Below are 17,304 nucleotides of genomic sequence, written 5' to 3'. Positions count from 1 at the left end.
CTCTGGCTCTGGCTCTGGCCAGAGCAGCGATGTCACGCTGGCCACGTGACCCGGAAGTGTCTCCGGACAGCGCTGGCCCCTGGCCTCTTAAGTGAGATGGGCGCACAACCCCAGAGTCCGTCAAGACTGGCCCGTACGGGCAGGGGTACCTTTACCTTTACCTTTAAGGTGCCACAAGAGATTTTATTATTTCAGGGATAGGAGAATGCGACCTTTCTCCCTCTTCTTCTACTTGCATTTTTTTTTAACTAAGAGGAACGTAAGCAGGGCTTATCATGTCTAGCAGAGTAACTCCCAATGACCAACCAGATCCTTCTGGGAAGTCCAGAAGCAGGACTTGAAGGCCGTAACCCTTCTGCTGTTGTTCCTCAATGACTGATGCTTAGCAGCACAACACCCCTGGTCCTGAATATACTCCATAGTTATCTATCCTATTCTGGTCCCAACAAAGAGCCCATGAGGCAAGGCAACAAGGCCAACTGATTGTCATAGCACAATGGGGAGCTTCTAGTGAGGCACTTTCTCCAACAAGAACTGCAGGGAAACTGAGACCTTTTGAGCTTTTGCCTCCAGTCCACCTCTCCTATATGCTGCCCCCTTTATTGGAGAAATACAGGCTTTTAAAAGGTCAACACTCTGGCCTGAATATGCTGTTGGGCTGATAAGAAAGTATGGGAGCCACTTTCATACCATCCAACATGTCCAGGCCAAAATCTTCCGAGCCAGGCTCACAGGCGAGTCATGTGACATGTGGGAGATTGTGGCCCCGAAATAAACACTTGGGGGGGGGGCTCTGCTCTCACATGAGATCATGGTCCTTCAAAAAGCACTTTTCTGGGGTGAGATTGTAGCCCGAGATCATCATGTCCAAACTGGCCACCATGCTCTAGCACAAAAAGAAAAGGGATGTCCTGGTTTTCCTAGGACAGTTGCAGGGGACGCACTTGGTTCCTTAGACCTTGGAGAAAACACTGCAGGATTCACTTCTATGGGCTCCTGCCTGCCAAGCTCATGTTCTGTGGACCCTGATCTCGAGCATCAAGGTCAGAGCCAGGAACCTGGCCCAGCTCCTCAGTAAGTGCCACTGTGGTCCTGATGACTGCCAGATTATGACACTATTATGCCCAGCAGCCATTGATAACTGTATATTCTTTGAATGGCTAGGAGTGCTTATTTCCAGCTATGGTTTGCCAGTTGTGCTTCCCCTTTGACAGAGATAACATGGCCAATGTACTCTATGGTCTGGTGACCTCCAGTCTGGAGACAATTTAGAAACCTCAACAGATCAAAAATGCAATGGCCAAATTACTGACTGGGTTAACTCAAATACACCCTGTTTTAAAACAGCTGCACTGGTTGGCAGTTCATTTCCAGGCCCGATTCCAGGTGCTCAGTAACTTCCCTGTTTAAAATCTTGAACAACTTAGGCCAATAATATCTTAGGCCAATAATATCTAGAAGGCTGTGCTCCATCTCTATTGGCCGTCTTAGGTGTTGAGATCTGCAGAGGGGCCTCTCTTGGTAGTTCTGACATCCTCAGAAGTGTGAGGAAAGGCAGCCTGGAGGGGTTTTTTTCTCTGTGGAACTCTGTTGAACCCACAGCAGTGCTTCTGCCATCTTTGCTGTACAGCTTTCACAAAACACTGAGGACTCTGCTCTTGGCCCTTCCCTTTGACGGTTGGGGTATATTGTTTTGGGAGACCCACCTCTTTTCCTGAATGTGTCCTCTTCTGTTCCATTCGGGAAGTTTTTATTTGTTTTCATAATTGCAATGGTTTTATCTTTTTATTTAATAATTGCGCTCTGTTGTTGTAATCTGCCCTGGGACCCTGTCATGAAGGCCGGGCAGGAAACCTAAAAAATAAATATAACCCCCTTTTGAAGTCATCTGTGTTGTTGATCATCATCACATCCTGCAGCAAATTTCTAAAAATATTTGGAGGTTTAAACTGCATATGCAGCTCATTTAGCAATGCAGTTTGTTGCTCTGTGTGCAGGTTAATGTTTCCATTGTGGCAACATATGTGCTTTTGCATCCTATTAGTGCTTTGTGCCAAATAACCTGTTCCGGGACATCAAACTTTAATTTAAACAGCAGAGAATCAATAAGCTGAGCAAATTGCCAATGGAAACCTATGAATCCAGTGCTTTTATGGACAATTCAAAGGGCACCTTTATTTGCCCTAATGCGTAGCCTGTACTCATCATTGGCTTTGTTTTGGTGAACATAGCAAGAAAATCTTGCTAGAGAATTTTGGTTGGCCCCACCAAACAGCTATATCCCATGTTTTTTTGGGAGAAACAATGGCTCTGAAACCAATATGTTTGCAGTGTAGATATGCCCTGAAAAAGACAGAGAGTGCTTTCTCTGAATCCTGTGTAACTGGTCATTTCTTCTGTGTTTTTGTGTTTGTCTCCACAGTTATATTATGAGTACATTAACATCATTATAAGTGTCATTTCACCAATAGTTATTATTGCAAAGTTTTGGCATATGAGAGGTGCCAAAAGAGAATTTCAGCATTCATCTTATAGAGAAAAATCTTGTAAATATGTGCTTTGCATCTGCTCACCATTTAACTGTCTTGAATAGGTGCCTTTAAGGTAATGTTCAAATAGTGTTTTACTCTTTGTCATTCCTATCTAAGAGCATCTCAGTATAAGGAAACAACCCAGGATAATTTTGCCTGCAATTCTAATCATGTGGGATTAATTTCCATTGAATTCAGTGAAGCATAATTCTTAAGTAGACAGGTACAGAATGGCTTTGGTCCAAGAAACTTACATATATAGAGGCAGAATATATAAGGTAGTAGGGAACTGCAAGAGTACTGTGCATACCAGTCCAGGCAGGACAATGAGTCAAGATGAGGCAATGTAGCATATTAAGAATGAGAGGAAATGAGAAATCAGTAACCACTCCAAGAATTTATAGGGGTCAGTAAGTTTATTTGGCCAAAAGCTATGTGTTAAGTATCTAGCTGATGTGGTAGGCCAAGTCTTTTCCCAGAAAAGTGCCCAAACAGCTATCTTCTGTCTTATTTTTATTTATTGATTACATTTATTTCCCAAGGAGCTCAAGGTGTACATACGTGCTTCTCTCTATCTCCATTTTGTCCTCAGAACAACCCTGTGAAGTGGGTTAAGCTAAGAGACAGTGCCAGGCCCAATGCCACCTAGTGAGCTTCATGGTTGCATGGGGGTTGGAAGCCTGGTCTCCCATGTCTTAATCCAACACTCTAACCACTACACCACAATGGCTCCTAGGTCCATCTTTATAGGTGGCTCCTCAAGTTATCCCCTTTCTCTGATCAGCCTTCAAGCACATTGTGTTTTCAGGGTAGCCGACAACAGTGTTGAAAAATGATACACAACAACACAGAAATAAAAACAGCAGTAAAAGCAGCATAAAAATATACTCAAGGGTTTTAGCTATGTTGCTAGGTTACGTAGCAGGATTCCATGAGAGGCTCCTGGTCAGTAGGCCAGGCAGCAATAAACAATTAGCCAGACTTGGCTTGTAGCCTACCATTGTTACCACTGCCATACAAAAAGAGGGAGGCAATTCTGAAGATGGTTGCACATAATCCATTGGAATAGCCCAAGAATAAACTGTGGGGAAAGGTCAGGCTGGCTTAGAGTGTTACGGCAGGGAAAGGAGATAGAATAAAACTTAAGTGTTTACTCTTCCCAGATCCATGGAGGGGGAAAACAGGGACATGGTTGCTATTTTGCATATGTTTGCTGTGCACATATGTAAGGTGTTGTTCTGTTCTTGGTCACCTTCCAGGAAATTCTAAGGACTTCACATTGGTTAGAGGGGAGACCTGACCAAGAACGTTCACTCTGTGATATACTGTAGGCTGCAGTCCTAGACATACTTACCTGGAAATAACACCACCACCATTGATATCAATGGGACTTACTACAAAGCAGGCGTATATGAGATGGTTGTAGTTCTCTTTGCTAATGTATGTTGAGAAAAAACTGAACACAGATTTTTTTTAAAATGAATTTTATTACTTCTTTCTGAATCTGAACAATTACATTATTCTTTGTGCTTTCTGTGTTTTCTTCTGTTGGATAGCATATGCTTTTTCTTCTGAAGGAATATTCTCACCCCATTATGAAATTGTAACTAAAAATGGCGAAGGAGCATAAATTGCTGTGTTTAAAAATAAAAGGCTATGGGAAAAGGATGTATAAGGCTTTTGCTCAGCTCATCAGCCACACTGAATCAGAAGCTGGAACTATCTCTTTCCCTCAGAGCACAGCTTATCCAAATCTTCATGGACAGAACATGAACGGACTCCGCCTTGATAAAAGGCTTTCCCCACACACAATCAAGCGAAGAGTGTCCCAAACGCGTCTTATCCTTTGTGGGATACTCCCACAAATCCCTATAGTATGATATCCCTTGTAGACACATTTGGTTTTTTGGGTGTGTGCGCAATGAGGCTCAAGAGGCAGACAGCTATGCTGCAAGCACAAAGCCTACAGTACAGAGTAGGGACTGCTGTTCTGTGTGAATGTGCACAGAGGAAAGAGGAACAGAGACTGCATGGGGCTTCTCAAGATTTTGCCTTCACACTGCCGCCTTGTCCACAAAAGTGAAAGCAAAAGGGAGAACTGTGTATCTACTTAGCAAACTGATTACAGTATCTGTTTTGTCTGCAAAGTGGTAAAATAATTGACTATGGAACTCCACCAAGCCAGCTGTCAGTGTTTGAAAATGGGAACATGGTTTGAGCCATGAAGGGGGGCCCGGCATGTTTACCAGGGAATGGAGCAGGCAGAACTTTTGGTCCTGCTCTCTGGATGTCTATGTCTGCACCTGCACATAGGTTTCAATAATGCAGATGTCTGTGCCAGCGCACGTCCAGGGAATGGCTTATCCGAACTTCTTTTTTTCTCTTTCTAGCAAACTACCATTACTATGCCAGGGAAAGGCGAAGTCTTTCTGTGTGAAGTCCCCAAGCTCCTCTCCGCCTCAGAGAGGTCACAGCTTCCTTCCTTCTTGGTCTCCAAGTTCTCACTTCAAAAGCAGAGACTTCCCACGAGAACAATTGTCCAATTATATCTGTGTAAAACAGTCAATAATCTATTTCTTTGCTGCTAGATAAAGCTGAGCAAATCTACTGAATCTATTGGGGGTGGGGTGGGAGAGTGTATTGAGGGCAGCTGACGCTCGACAATGACCCTTTGTTGAGCGGCAGAGAAAGAGGTTATCCCTGAAAGACAATGACTAGCAATCCCACAGGGAAGTTTTACCTGTTGTCTTGCCTGAAGGCTGATACAAGTCCTGTGGTGGGCTTATTTATTGAAAATAGGTAGGCAGCAGGAGCTGGGAGATAATGACTTCTCTCACACGGATGCATGCTGGGTGTGCGGCTAACCTCTTTTGAGTGCTTCTAGAATTGCAAGCACTGCAGTCTACTAATGGGTAGCATAAACTGTAGCACTGGCCCTTGCAAAAAGGGGCGACTTGTTTTTAAAATGTGTTTAGCTCTTAACTGGGCTCAGGAGTAGGAAATTACACAATGGATGTTGAAATGCAGGCTGGGTGAGAAGTTGTCATTTGAGTAATGGATGCTTTATTTCCTGTTTTTGCTAAAAGCTAGAGCTCAGCATAATTAGCAGGCGAGAAAGCCAGCTTGGCAGCCAAACAAAAAAAGCACATTTTGGGGCTCCTGAGCCAATTAAAATTGTTTATATAGCCACTGAGCAATATTTTTCACCAAACAATTAGAGCTCGGAGTATTCATCATAACAAAGTTCGGCCAGCTGTTAAAGGGCCCAATTCTGTGAAATGCGAGCACAAAAATACATACATGGTGGGAACCAGCCAATTCTTTCAGTACATTCTGCTGTGTTATGTTGAACTGACGATTATCTTTTGGTGGCACCATTTCAAGCAGCAGGCCCAGGAGCTGAGTAATCGAGTGATGATAGATTAAGTGAAGTTCATGCATGCGGAAACTGGCCCTGAAATTTGGTACATCAGGAGATTTCAGGGTAGAAGCACACAAGGGTTCTTTCAAGAGACAGACGCTGTCCACATGGTCCTTCCACAGTCCGTGCACTGCAGCACAGACACTTGTGTGAGTTAAGGAAAAGCCATGGAGATAGCCTCAGACTCATTATTTGGACCTAGTCCAGATGTTCAGCTTTTTTCTCACAACTGTCGTTGAGGAGACACTAATTTAGGAAACAAAAAGTGTTACATAAAAATCCCAGTGAAGAATTCAGTGGACACCATCACAGTAGCATCTCTCTTAGGAAGCTCTGGGCTGGTCCAGACATAGCACTAAATTATGGTTTAGCATTATGTGAATGAATTTGCACAAGCCTCAAGTTTGCAGCCTCCTCTCTTCCTCTAATATGGTCACCAGAAACACATGCTTCCATTTTTAAACTAACCAGAGTTCTCTGTTACATTTGAGCTCAGGAAACTCTTCTTAGTTCAGGCCCACCACTTGTGTTTGAGGCCATTATCTATGGCAGTGTTTCCCAACCTTGGGTCTCCAGCTGTTTGAGGACTACAATTCCCATCATTCCTGACCACTGGTGTTGCTAGCTAGGGAAGATGGGAGTTGTAGTCCAAAAACAGCTGGCGACCCAAGGTTGGGAAACACTGATCTATGGTGTCTGAGCAGTGATGGCTCTTTCACACAGGTTGTCACTTGATGCTGTTTTTGAGTTGTGAACGTAGGTGTGTAAACAGGTTCTCAGACGTCACCAGAGCACTGTGCCCTCTTTAGTACTGTGGAGGTCCCAGTCCAGCTCTAACAGTGTTCTGGGGCCCCAGTGCATTGTGGTTAATAAGGTTGTCAAATCTTGTCTCCAAAGAAAGCTACTGTCTTTAATTGCTGTCTGGAAGTATCAGAGCTGAACTGCAGGCAGTCACCAAGTGGGAGCCAGAAGCTGTAAGCCAAGAGTCAAGTCGGGGTCAGAGCCAGGAAACTAAACACACCATGAATGAGAGCTAGGCAAAGTCCTTGCTGGAACAGGAAGCCTTTATAGCCCTTCCTATTAAGAAAAGCCTGTGGTATCATCTACAGAATGTGTAGGAGCATAAGCAAATGCACTAACTGAATTGGTTTAGGAGTTTTGTGTGCATATTTATTTTGTTGTATTGATGCTCAAAGAAAGTTATATTAGGAAATCATTACAAGTGAGACCTGCAACAAAACAATGCAGCATGGAATGCTGCTATTCAGTGTTCTGGCCAACCAGACATCCTTTCTTCCATTCCATCACACACACACACACACACACACACACACACACACACACTTTCCTGTTCCTGCAACCCCTCCCAAGTCAGTCAGGATTCTATGCCCACTGAGCCCGCTCTGTCTTTATTAAGCTGTTTGCAGCATTTCCCCATTAGGTATCCTGCCCTGAATATTTTTGAAACTTTGGGATTCCTTCCAAGCCTAATACCTCCCTCTTTGAGAATCATTTCACCATTAGTATATGGGGCAACTTTTTTTTCCTCACTAGATTCTACTCCATGGGAACCCTTAAGGAGGCTAGCTTGCCTCCCCATTCAGTCATGGAGCTCATTGAGTGACACTGGGCCAGACACTGTCTTTCAACCTAACTACCTCACAGGATAGTCATCATGAGGGTAAAAGGGTAGAAAGAACAATGTTTGTCTTGAAGGTAGTGTGTGGAGATGACGATTCAACTAGTCAAGGAACTGCAGCTTCAGACAACTGCAGTCAAATGGATGAGAGTAAACAGACATTTGGAAGAAGAAGAAGAGTTTGGATTTGATATCCCGCCTTTCACTCCCTTTAAGGAGTCTCAAAGCGGCTAACATTCTCCTTTCCCTTCCTTCCCCACAACAAACACTCTGTGAGGTGAGTGGGGCTGAGAGACTTCAGAGAAGTGTGACTGGCCCAAGGTCACCCAGCAGCTGCATGTGGAGGAGCGGAGACCCGAACCCGGTTCCCCAGATTACGAGCCTACCGCTCTTAACCACTACACCACACTGGCTCTTACTTCATACAAATGGGATTTGGTGCAAGTGAGGAGATGTGGGGGCAGCAGGACACCAGATTTGGTGGGAGGGAAGAGGCAGCAACTTCCTGTTTCACCTCAGGTGGTGAAATGGGATAGGCCACCCCTAGCAGCAGGTACTGCAGTGCAAAAGGCATGTTAGAAAACAGAACAAAAGCACCAGCATTATAATCAGGAGAATGTAACACAATATTCCCCACAGCTAACTACACCCCCAATCTCTGTGCACAGTCTGCAGGTGTATGGCTAAAAGTGGCTGAGTGTGTGCTCTTCTTTTTAGAAATACTTTGCCTTGTTGACTTAATCTGAGTTTAATATATTTGTTTGACTGTGTTGCATATTTTGCTTTCAAACTGGCATGGGAGGGGGAGCCCCAGGAAAGTTTGATCAACACAAAAACACCAGGTGGTTGTTTGTTAGTTTTGACTTGTTGCTTGCCTGGGAGCTCTTAGAGGAAAAGTTAGAAAAACCAAAGTGGGGGAACTAGTGGTTTTGCAATGTCTTTCATAAGGTCCTTTCCCAAGAAAAGGGATTTTCAGAAGGTTGTCCCTTGTGCTGTCTTGGGAAAGGTACATTCTGATATCAAACTTACAAAAGCCAAAAGATACTATCGCTGTAAATATTCTTGCTCCAACTTGTGAATTCCTGCTATTCATTAGGAATTTTCCATATCAAAAACCCCATGACCTCATACTATCATTATATGATATGCTAATTATAGTGTTTATCAAATACCTAATTAGTATTCTGTGCTACCACTCTGTTAGGTACATTGCTACAGATTGATAGAAGAAAACACAATCTTTAATATTTTGTTATCACATTTGAGAAGGTACGTAGATTACTTCTGGTTACTCTAATATAACAACAATAATCTAAGCAACAAATGCTGATAAAAGAAACAAGTTCAGTACATTTCAGTACTGTGGAATAGTCCCGTGTGAAAAACGTTTAGACACCATTTTCAATCCTCAGTGTCAGTTACCTTCAGGTGCCTTTGCTGTCATAATGAAAGCAAAAATGGTTTGGGGCTGAAAAGCAATCTCTTATTTGGAAATAAGGGGGTGAGTGTTTAATAGCTTTGATTATTTTTAGTCTAAATGTGGCATCAAACTGCTTTCATGAGAAATGAACTGATTTCGGTTTTCCAGTATTTCTTTGAGGATTATTTCGCATTTACCTTATTTTGCCAACCTCCAGAATGATTCACAAAGAGCACATTTATTTTCAGATCTACAACTCAGAAAAGAGTTCAGGCACTGAAGCCACTGCTCCCTCCTCCAATAGTTAAGGACCTGTGCTTTGGGAAAGGATTTATTCCAAACAGGTATGTACAATTGTTTAGGTAATACCTTGTTACAAATGGGGCCTGCTGTAATCCTTCTCACAGTGTCAGCTTGCCAAACTAAATTAGCCTACCCATAGGACTAATAATAATAATAATAATAATAATAATAATAATATCCACTGAAATATCGTATGTCTCACTTTTATTAGGCAGGCAGGAGAATGCCCTTTTGTGTTTTAAAAATATCCTGGTGACTTTACTACAGATCCAATCACTCCAACCTCCCCGTTCCATTTGTCACATTCTCCGCTTACATACAGACTGCATTTGTAACACCATGATTGACTTCAACATATTGTGTATGTGCTAACAACTAGCTGGTTGATCCCACTGGACCTTCCAGCAGCTTTTAACATGGTTGGTTACCGTGTTCTGTTTAGCAGCTGAGAACTAGGTCCACTCCTTTCTGGAGGGTCTCGGAAGTTAATGATAAATTCCACAGAGCTCTGTTGTATATGATGTATCTTTCTGTTTGAAGCTGCTGAGACAGATAATCTGAAGCAAGGTGTTATCATATCCTGATTAGAACCAGATCTGTTATTCTTTTACACCTGCTCAGGATTTATTGCCTTTTATAAGCAAGCAGCTATTAAATATCTCTGTGCAATTACCTCCTTTTCAGTTGCTTTGTGAATTCTTATATTCAGAAAAATAGTAATATATTTTAGCATGAGGGGTGGGAAGAAGCCTTGACTAAGAGGCAGAAGCGAATGTACCTGCGTTTGGGTACAAATTATTATGTGCATATGATTTGAGTTAAAGAACAAAACCCACATTTTTACATCCATGGTAGTGGCATTATTTATTAAATTTATATTCTCCGGGCATTTTACAAAATAATGGCAGTCAGATGTTTTCCACTAAACACTCTGCCAGCCGTACAAAGGGTCTTGCAGCCAGTTGGCTTAAAGCACTGTTGATTACTCACGATGCCCTTCCTGTGAGGACAGGCCCCGAAGTGTTGTCTTTTGATAACACTGGCTCCTTTAGAGCAATAATGCTGATACAGCTTCCTGTCTAATCGTAAAGCAATTACTGCACCTCCAGAGGGAAAGCACTTTAAAATGTCTAGGCTTAGCTTAGCTTAGACGGGATAGCCTTCCCTTGCTGGCCTTAAATGTCATTTCAAAATTGCCCATTTAGAAAATGTGTGACAAACCCACAAAGCAGTGGATAATGGGCATAAGATCTGCAGCATCTTGATAAAATAAGCCCTTCTGCAAAGGTTGTTGCAGGAGGAGATTGCTGTGATTTCCTGCAAGTTTCACTTGGCTCCTGTAAAGCAAACTGGCATCTCTTCTGCAGCAGGTATGCACATTGGGGAGCCACAATTGGCTTCCAAGGGTGTATGTGCTTTAGGATTGGCATATGACAATTAACATGTGCTTTGCATGGCGTTTATTGTAAAGCAGGGACAGCTAGCCCTCCATTTGGGGTCCTGGTTCAATTCCCCCAAGCCAATTTTTCTGCCGTCCCCATACCTCATGAGTTTTGGTGGCAGGGGCAAATTTCTTTTTAAAGTAGGCCCATTGCTAAAGTGGGGATTGTCCTGATGATGATGCACCCTCTTCCTGGTTATAAATTCAATAATGGAGGGCCTTTGTGTCTGTGGGGGCCAGTTTAAGAGGAGGAGGGCACCTACTTTGACCATGCTCACCACCAGATTAGCTGCTGAGGACCACAGTCAAGAGGTCTTTAGAGCCTGCATGGTTCCACAAGGGATGGAGCCCTGTCTCTTAGCCTGAAACCCACATTCCACAATTGTGGAATCAGTGCTACTTCTCTAGAAAAAGGGGTGCCAGAACTCACCATAAACATCTCCCTTACTCTCTCTTTCCTGCTGAAAAAAAGCCCTGTGTGGTATACCCTCATTTTTAAAAACATTTCATTATGAAATGACTGATTATTATTGCTGTAATGTGCATATGGGTACAGGATAAGAATGGGTGATAAAATGTTCTCGTTTTACTGGTTTATCTGTGTTATGATTCCCTCAAACATCCTTTTTGGGTGGCTTTGGAGGGGGAGAAAGAAAACTGCATCAGGAGTCTAAGGCTGTATACACATTACCATTTACTCTGGCTCCAGTGTGCTTCCACTGCTGATGTCTGAAGTGATGTGCACACAACATTAGCCACAATGTGCGGCTAATATCCATCCTGTAGTTTCTTGAAAAAATGCTGCTGTTTGATGAGTCTTCCCTCAAGCCAGCTTCCATCTGATGACAATAGAAGTCACATTCACTTTCCAGTTAAGCTAAGGTATGTACAATTCAGATAGCAATTGCACATGCACAGATAACAGCTTCATGAACAGGAGTTGGGGAGTTGCAGGTGTGGGGAAACAAAACAGATAATGTGCATTGAGTGAAGTCACCCCACCCCCTCTCTGGTGTCTACAGCAACATGTAAATATGGCTTGAATCACATTAAGCGGGAAGGCAATGGCCTTGCTGAATTTAAGATGCCATGTGTGGATAGATTAATTTGCTTCATTTGGATTTAGAATAATAGAATCATAGAAATGTAGAGTTGGTACCATGAGGGTCATCTAGTCCAACCCCCTTTCTAATGTCTAGCAGGGTAGTGGCCTTCTGCAGTTTGTCTCTTCAAATCTTACATTCCTAGACATGGTGCGTACAGATTATATAACTTCTGTAATGTGGCAATGTAATATATCATCTGTAACATATCATTTGCGTGTCAAGACCCCGAGGCTTCCCCCTATGTTGAAAAAGACACATTGACACATTATATTAGGTTAATGGGCAAAATTTAGACCACAACTTTATTGGTTACAGAATGTGAGCGGTATTGGCTTACGCATTGGACTGAACCAACTATATCTGACTCCTGCCCGCCGTGCAGGGAGTCCAGGAAGGGTCAACCACCAATAGGGGGAGCCCCGCCAATGCAAATCGACTCAAGCTCCCCCAGGGTTCAAATAGCTGAAGCCACATGCCCCGGTCCGACAGGATTGGCTGGCCGGGCTGTGACGCGGCCGGGGACTCCCAAATGACACAGGGGCATAGCTCAGCCCTCGCTGAGAGTGAGAGATCACACGGTCTGCCCACAAAGCCTCTCCACACAGAAGTGGAGCGGACCTGTCAAAATGGAAAGCACAGTACAGTCATACCTCGGGTTACAGATGCTTCAGGTTGCCTTTTTTTTGGGGTTATGGATTGTCAAAACCCGGAAGTACCAGAACATGTTACTTCCAGGTCTTAGCGGTTGCACATGCACAGAAGTGCTAAATCGCACTTTACGCATGCGCAGAAGCGCCAAATCTCAACCCGCGCGTGCGCAGACGCACCGCTGCGGGTTGCGAACACTGTGGGTTGTGAACGTGCATCCCGCACAGATCACATTCGCAACTCGAGCGTCCACTGTAGACTGTTAAAAGCAGAAACTGGGATACAAAAGAGGTGAAACTTATTTCCAGCATTCTGATGAATTTCAACAAACCAACTGTTTGTTCCCCCAATACAGTAACACCATCAGATCAAATTGGCACTGCTGAGCTCTAGAATAATCAGTTTTGTGAGTCTTTGAAAGCGGAACTGCTCTTGTGTTTTGGGGGCTTATGGTAGCTTTTAAAATGAATAAATTTAATATTTATTTAAATATTTATAATCCACTCTTTGACAAGGATATCAATGTACATAATCAACAAAAAAACCCAGTATATTTTAATATGAAGGATGTTGGTGGCTGTGGCTTATGCCCACTGGGACTGGTAGGGCAGAAAGCAGGGAGGCCAATAACAGTTGGAGTCAACTAATTCTAGTTTTGTCCCCTTCCTCTTCCCTACAATGGGAAGACTAAGGAGGAGGAAGCTGACAGCCACTGCTATATCCTCGGTCTGGTTCTAAGTAAGTAAGAAGGCAGGCAGATGGGGGCTGGCTAAGGGCTGATCGAGGTTGGTATCCCATTTGACCTAATGGACCAGTCTTCCCTGGACACTGGGAAACAACCATCAAATGAAAGCAAGGATATAGAATGTTATGTACTGGAGTTCTCACCCTGGGCCAGCAGGGGGATACTGTAGATAGTTATGCAAATGAAGGATCGAAAAGTGACGTTCAGTGATTGGATAGTTTTAGAAAATGGCAACAGTTACATTGTTCTGGAGCTCTATATAAGCAGGCTGACTGAGCCCCTCAGCTCAGTTCTGTTCTGACATCTGAATAAAGAAGAGCTGTTTGAAGAATCGCTGTGTCGTCTGCTATGTTCGCCCGCAACTTAACATAGAAACTCGCAGCATTGTGTGGGAGGTGAATACGTGGTCTTGTGGGTGTATGTCATCTGATATTTGCTTCATTGCTTGCTCCAGGAGCCATGAACACAAGCATCTTTACGTAAGGCCAAGGCATGAAGTTCTGAGCACTCTGCTGGAGGACTCTCTGGACAGAAGGGGTGTGTATCTGGGGTGAGAGAAGAACTGTATCGTTGAAGCAGAACAGAGAAAGGAAATGACTCAATCATCAAAAGGCCCTCCTTCCTCCGGGGAACTGTCCCTAATCAGTATTAGTCCCTTACAATAATACTATTTTAGAAGCACTGTGAACCAGAGCACTGCGTAGCCATGTAAACTGCTTCCTGGATTTGCCAAACAAAACACTGTCCGGCAATTAATAGAATTTTGCTATTAGCCCCACTATGATAAAGCAATGCAAACTTTGCACGCTAATCCTACAGCCGTTCTGTTTTAGAAGGACATTGCTTACCGTGTGTGTGTGGTCATGCAAGGGGAAAAATAAGAGCTGCTTGGATTTTGTTTGGCTTAAAACATTGTGGCTATGGAAATTGTCCTTGTTACCCTTGCAAGAGTTATTACAGAGCTTCCTCGCGGGAATTCCCTGATTAGTCACCGCTTTAGTATTAAGTTTGGATAGTTTGTAGTGCATGCCAAGGATCCAGTAAAAGCTCTACCTTTTTGTGTTTGATAATGAAATGAGGCTGTGCCAAAAGCTGGCAATAAACACTGTAGGCGAAGCAACAAGCACGCCATAGCTCTGGGACCGGGAATATTACTGAGACATGGTCCTTTATAATTAACAGTGATTAGACACAGAAACAGATGTGCAGCACCTCTGAAACAAATGAACTGTTTGTTCTTCTTTAATGCAATAGAAGGAAATTTCAGCAAAGTGAACAAAAACAGGGGCTGCCTTCGAGCTTCTCCTACATTTTCTTTGCTCTTTCCTCCCCCCAGCTCATAATCAGCAGTCGCTCCTTCTTTCCAAGATGGTGCCTCGTGTGTCATGGGGCAGTTCTGGACTGTCATTATTTTCAGGTGGGATCCATGTACCAGCAAGTTCAAGTTACACAATTTGTGCCCTAAACCTGTTTCCTCCAAAAAAACGGACTCCTCACAATACGGAAAGTGACAGGAAAATGCACTGAAAGAACACTCTCGTTCTCTAGAGTAGGAGAACACTTGCTTGATGCAATGCCAATCCCCACAAACAAACCACAATGAATGTTCGATAAATAACACTAGGGTAAAAATACCAAGGGATCTGCTTTTACATCCATTCCAATAGCCTTAGGATTCTTGAAGGCAAGCCCAGTGGTTTTGGTGATGCTCCCAGGCTGACCTGAAAGGTGCCTGGGTCATCTTGGCAAGTACGACCCTTAGGGAGGCCTCTCTGAACCTTGACTCACCTACTTCATAATGTCTAGCAGATGATCAGATCTGAAGTAAGAAACCGCTCATACAGCCATTTTTTATGTGTTGAGGTTAACAGAACAGCTTTGATTATTTTTGATTGATATAAATGATAAATGAAGTACACTTGTTTTGTGTGTGATTTTGGGAATTGAAACTGTGGCTGTGCAGACACCATACAGTTAAAGTAACCCCGCCCCCCATGCAAATCCTGGGAACTGTAATTTACCACTCACAGAGCTGCAACTCCCAACACCCTTAATAAACTATACTTCCCAGGATTCTTAAAACAGCATGTCCTTTTTAAGTGTATCATATGCACATAGCCACAGTTGTGTGTGTGTGTGTGTGTGTGTGTGTCCACTTTCCAAGCAATCCTGGTCCCCAAAGGGTCTCGTGAACATTTATATATCTCACTTCACTGTATCCCTGAAATATCGAAGTCAGGATGTGGTAAGTGAGGCTTTGGACGCAGGTTGAAATCTTTCAAGACTTTTCCAGCATATGAAAATGCACTGGAAAAGCATTTTCGGAACATGAAAAGTAGTAGTCTTATTTGGCCCTAATCATGATTTTACACTATAATATTAGCACATTATAATGTAAAATCATGATTAGGGCCAAATTATGAGGGAGTGACACATTTATATGATGATTTGTTCACCTGAGGCAGACTTCATGATGAAAACCAGCATTTAGTGAGACAGATGAACAGTTGTGATTTCCCTTGGCCCACTTTGGATTTGAATACTGTTGACATTAGAAGAGCAATTGAGCGTAAAGGAGAGTGTCACCTCTTACAATTATCATGCTATTTAATTTATTTAAAAGCAGTTAAAACTCAAAAATCTCCAAGCAATTTGTACATGATAGTGAATATGGTTACTGACTTGGTTCAGACATCATGCCAAACCTTGCTTTGAGCTTCCCAACATATAAACTAATGGTACTGAACTGTTCCTGTTTCTGGGGTGCAATTCAGACATCATGCCAAGCTACAGCTAGCAGAAACCAAAATTTGTACGTGTTTCTGATTCTTGTTTGCTGTCTGATCACAGACTATGGTTTGAAAACCTGAACATTTCCCCAAACCATAGTTGTGTATCACCACAAACTCCATGTTATAAGATCATTATCATTTGCATAGACTGTATGAAAACTTTATCTAGTGATATATTTCAGGAGATGATACAGTGGCCAAGAGGAGTCAATTAGGGCAAAGCTGAATGCCTGTGTTGCAATATCCAGCAATTTAATTAAAAATAATGATGATGTTTTCTTCCAGAACTTCCTGCTTCAGAAGTGAATAAAGACTTTAGCAGCAAAGAGATTACAATTAAGCCTGGTCCAGAGGACATTATGAGACAATGAAGGGGAAGTCTGAATGAAGAGCTGCAGGAAGAATCTGGCGAATCTGTAGCCTCTTTCTATCATAGTTCTGTATGCTATTAAAACACAACAGAAAGGCCACCTTCTGAGGTAGTCAATATTGGTATTCCTGTTGGCAAATGCTGGACACATACCATTCTGCATCCTAACAAGGGCTTTCTATTTGCTTCACTACATAAATCACTTTCCTGATTTCTTCTTTGTCATTGCATTTGGGGTTGGACTCGATGGCCCTTGTGGTCTCTTCCAACTCTATGATTCTATGATTACTGTGAAGCTGCCCACTGCTGCCCACTGTTCTCCTGGTGTTTTGAATGTAGTCTAAATACCACTAGTAGGTTAGTTGTGACACCCAGAGTCAAGCTTGAATTCTACTTGGTACCCATCCATCTCGATTTCTGCCAACCACATTCTCATATTTACTGTTTGATTGCCTGCCAAGGATCCCAGAAAGCCAGCTGGATTAGTAGTGACTTGTCCCAGTGCTACTTCAGCAAAGCATACTTTAACAAAATGTTCCTTTTTCTTGCAATAGTAGCAAACAGAATCCTTTGCTAGGCAGAATCCTGCCACCGACATTTTTCCTCCCTGTTTTGTGAGTTTTGTGTGGTGGACTGTCCCTGTAGCTGTGACTTTCACTTCAGAGTATGAATACTGTCAGTGTGAGGGTGGGGGTGGGGAATGCTGCTCCTTTTATGAAGGCCTAATGGTGGCCTCTTTACACTCTCTCATGCTACTTCACAGTGATGAACGCTTTTTCCAGGGTAAGTCTCTCATCCAATTGTAGTTTTTTTGACACTTTGAGTTTTTTGACATCCACAACAATTATGTCTCTGATCATCTCACAGAGGAGGATATCACATTCACAA

At 43.0% G+C, this 17,304-nt stretch overlaps 1 protein-coding gene across 5 annotated transcripts in view; it reads left to right on the top strand.

Annotated features, from left to right (window-relative positions):
- Nucleotides 1-16,516, top strand: part of LOC307203256 (uncharacterized protein) — a 46,028-nt gene extending 29,512 nt beyond the window's left edge. For 2 of the 5 annotated variants that reach the window (XM_079953945.1, XM_079953944.1), the window contains exons 4-7: nt 9,260-9,355; nt 11,542-11,637; nt 13,709-13,791; nt 16,332-16,516. In XM_079953945.1, coding sequence (XP_079810071.1) covers nt 9,260-9,355; nt 11,542-11,637; nt 13,709-13,791; nt 16,332-16,417 — 361 coding nt within the window. In that variant the 3' untranslated portion in view covers nt 16,418-16,516. Of the gene's footprint in view, nt 1-9,259; nt 9,356-11,541; nt 11,638-13,708; nt 13,805-16,331 lie in introns of all 5 variants that reach the window. The other 3 variants (XM_079953946.1, XM_079953948.1, XM_079953947.1) reach the window with 3 other exon arrangements.
- Nucleotides 16,517-17,304: the final 788 nt, after the last annotated feature.

Source organism: Podarcis cretensis, assembly GCF_951804945.1.
Source record: "Podarcis cretensis genome assembly, chromosome: 1".
Taxonomy (NCBI): Eukaryota; Metazoa; Chordata; class Lepidosauria; order Squamata; family Lacertidae; genus Podarcis; species Podarcis cretensis.
Note: the sequence above shows the minus strand (reverse complement) of the source record. Positions and strands in the feature narration are given on the sequence as shown.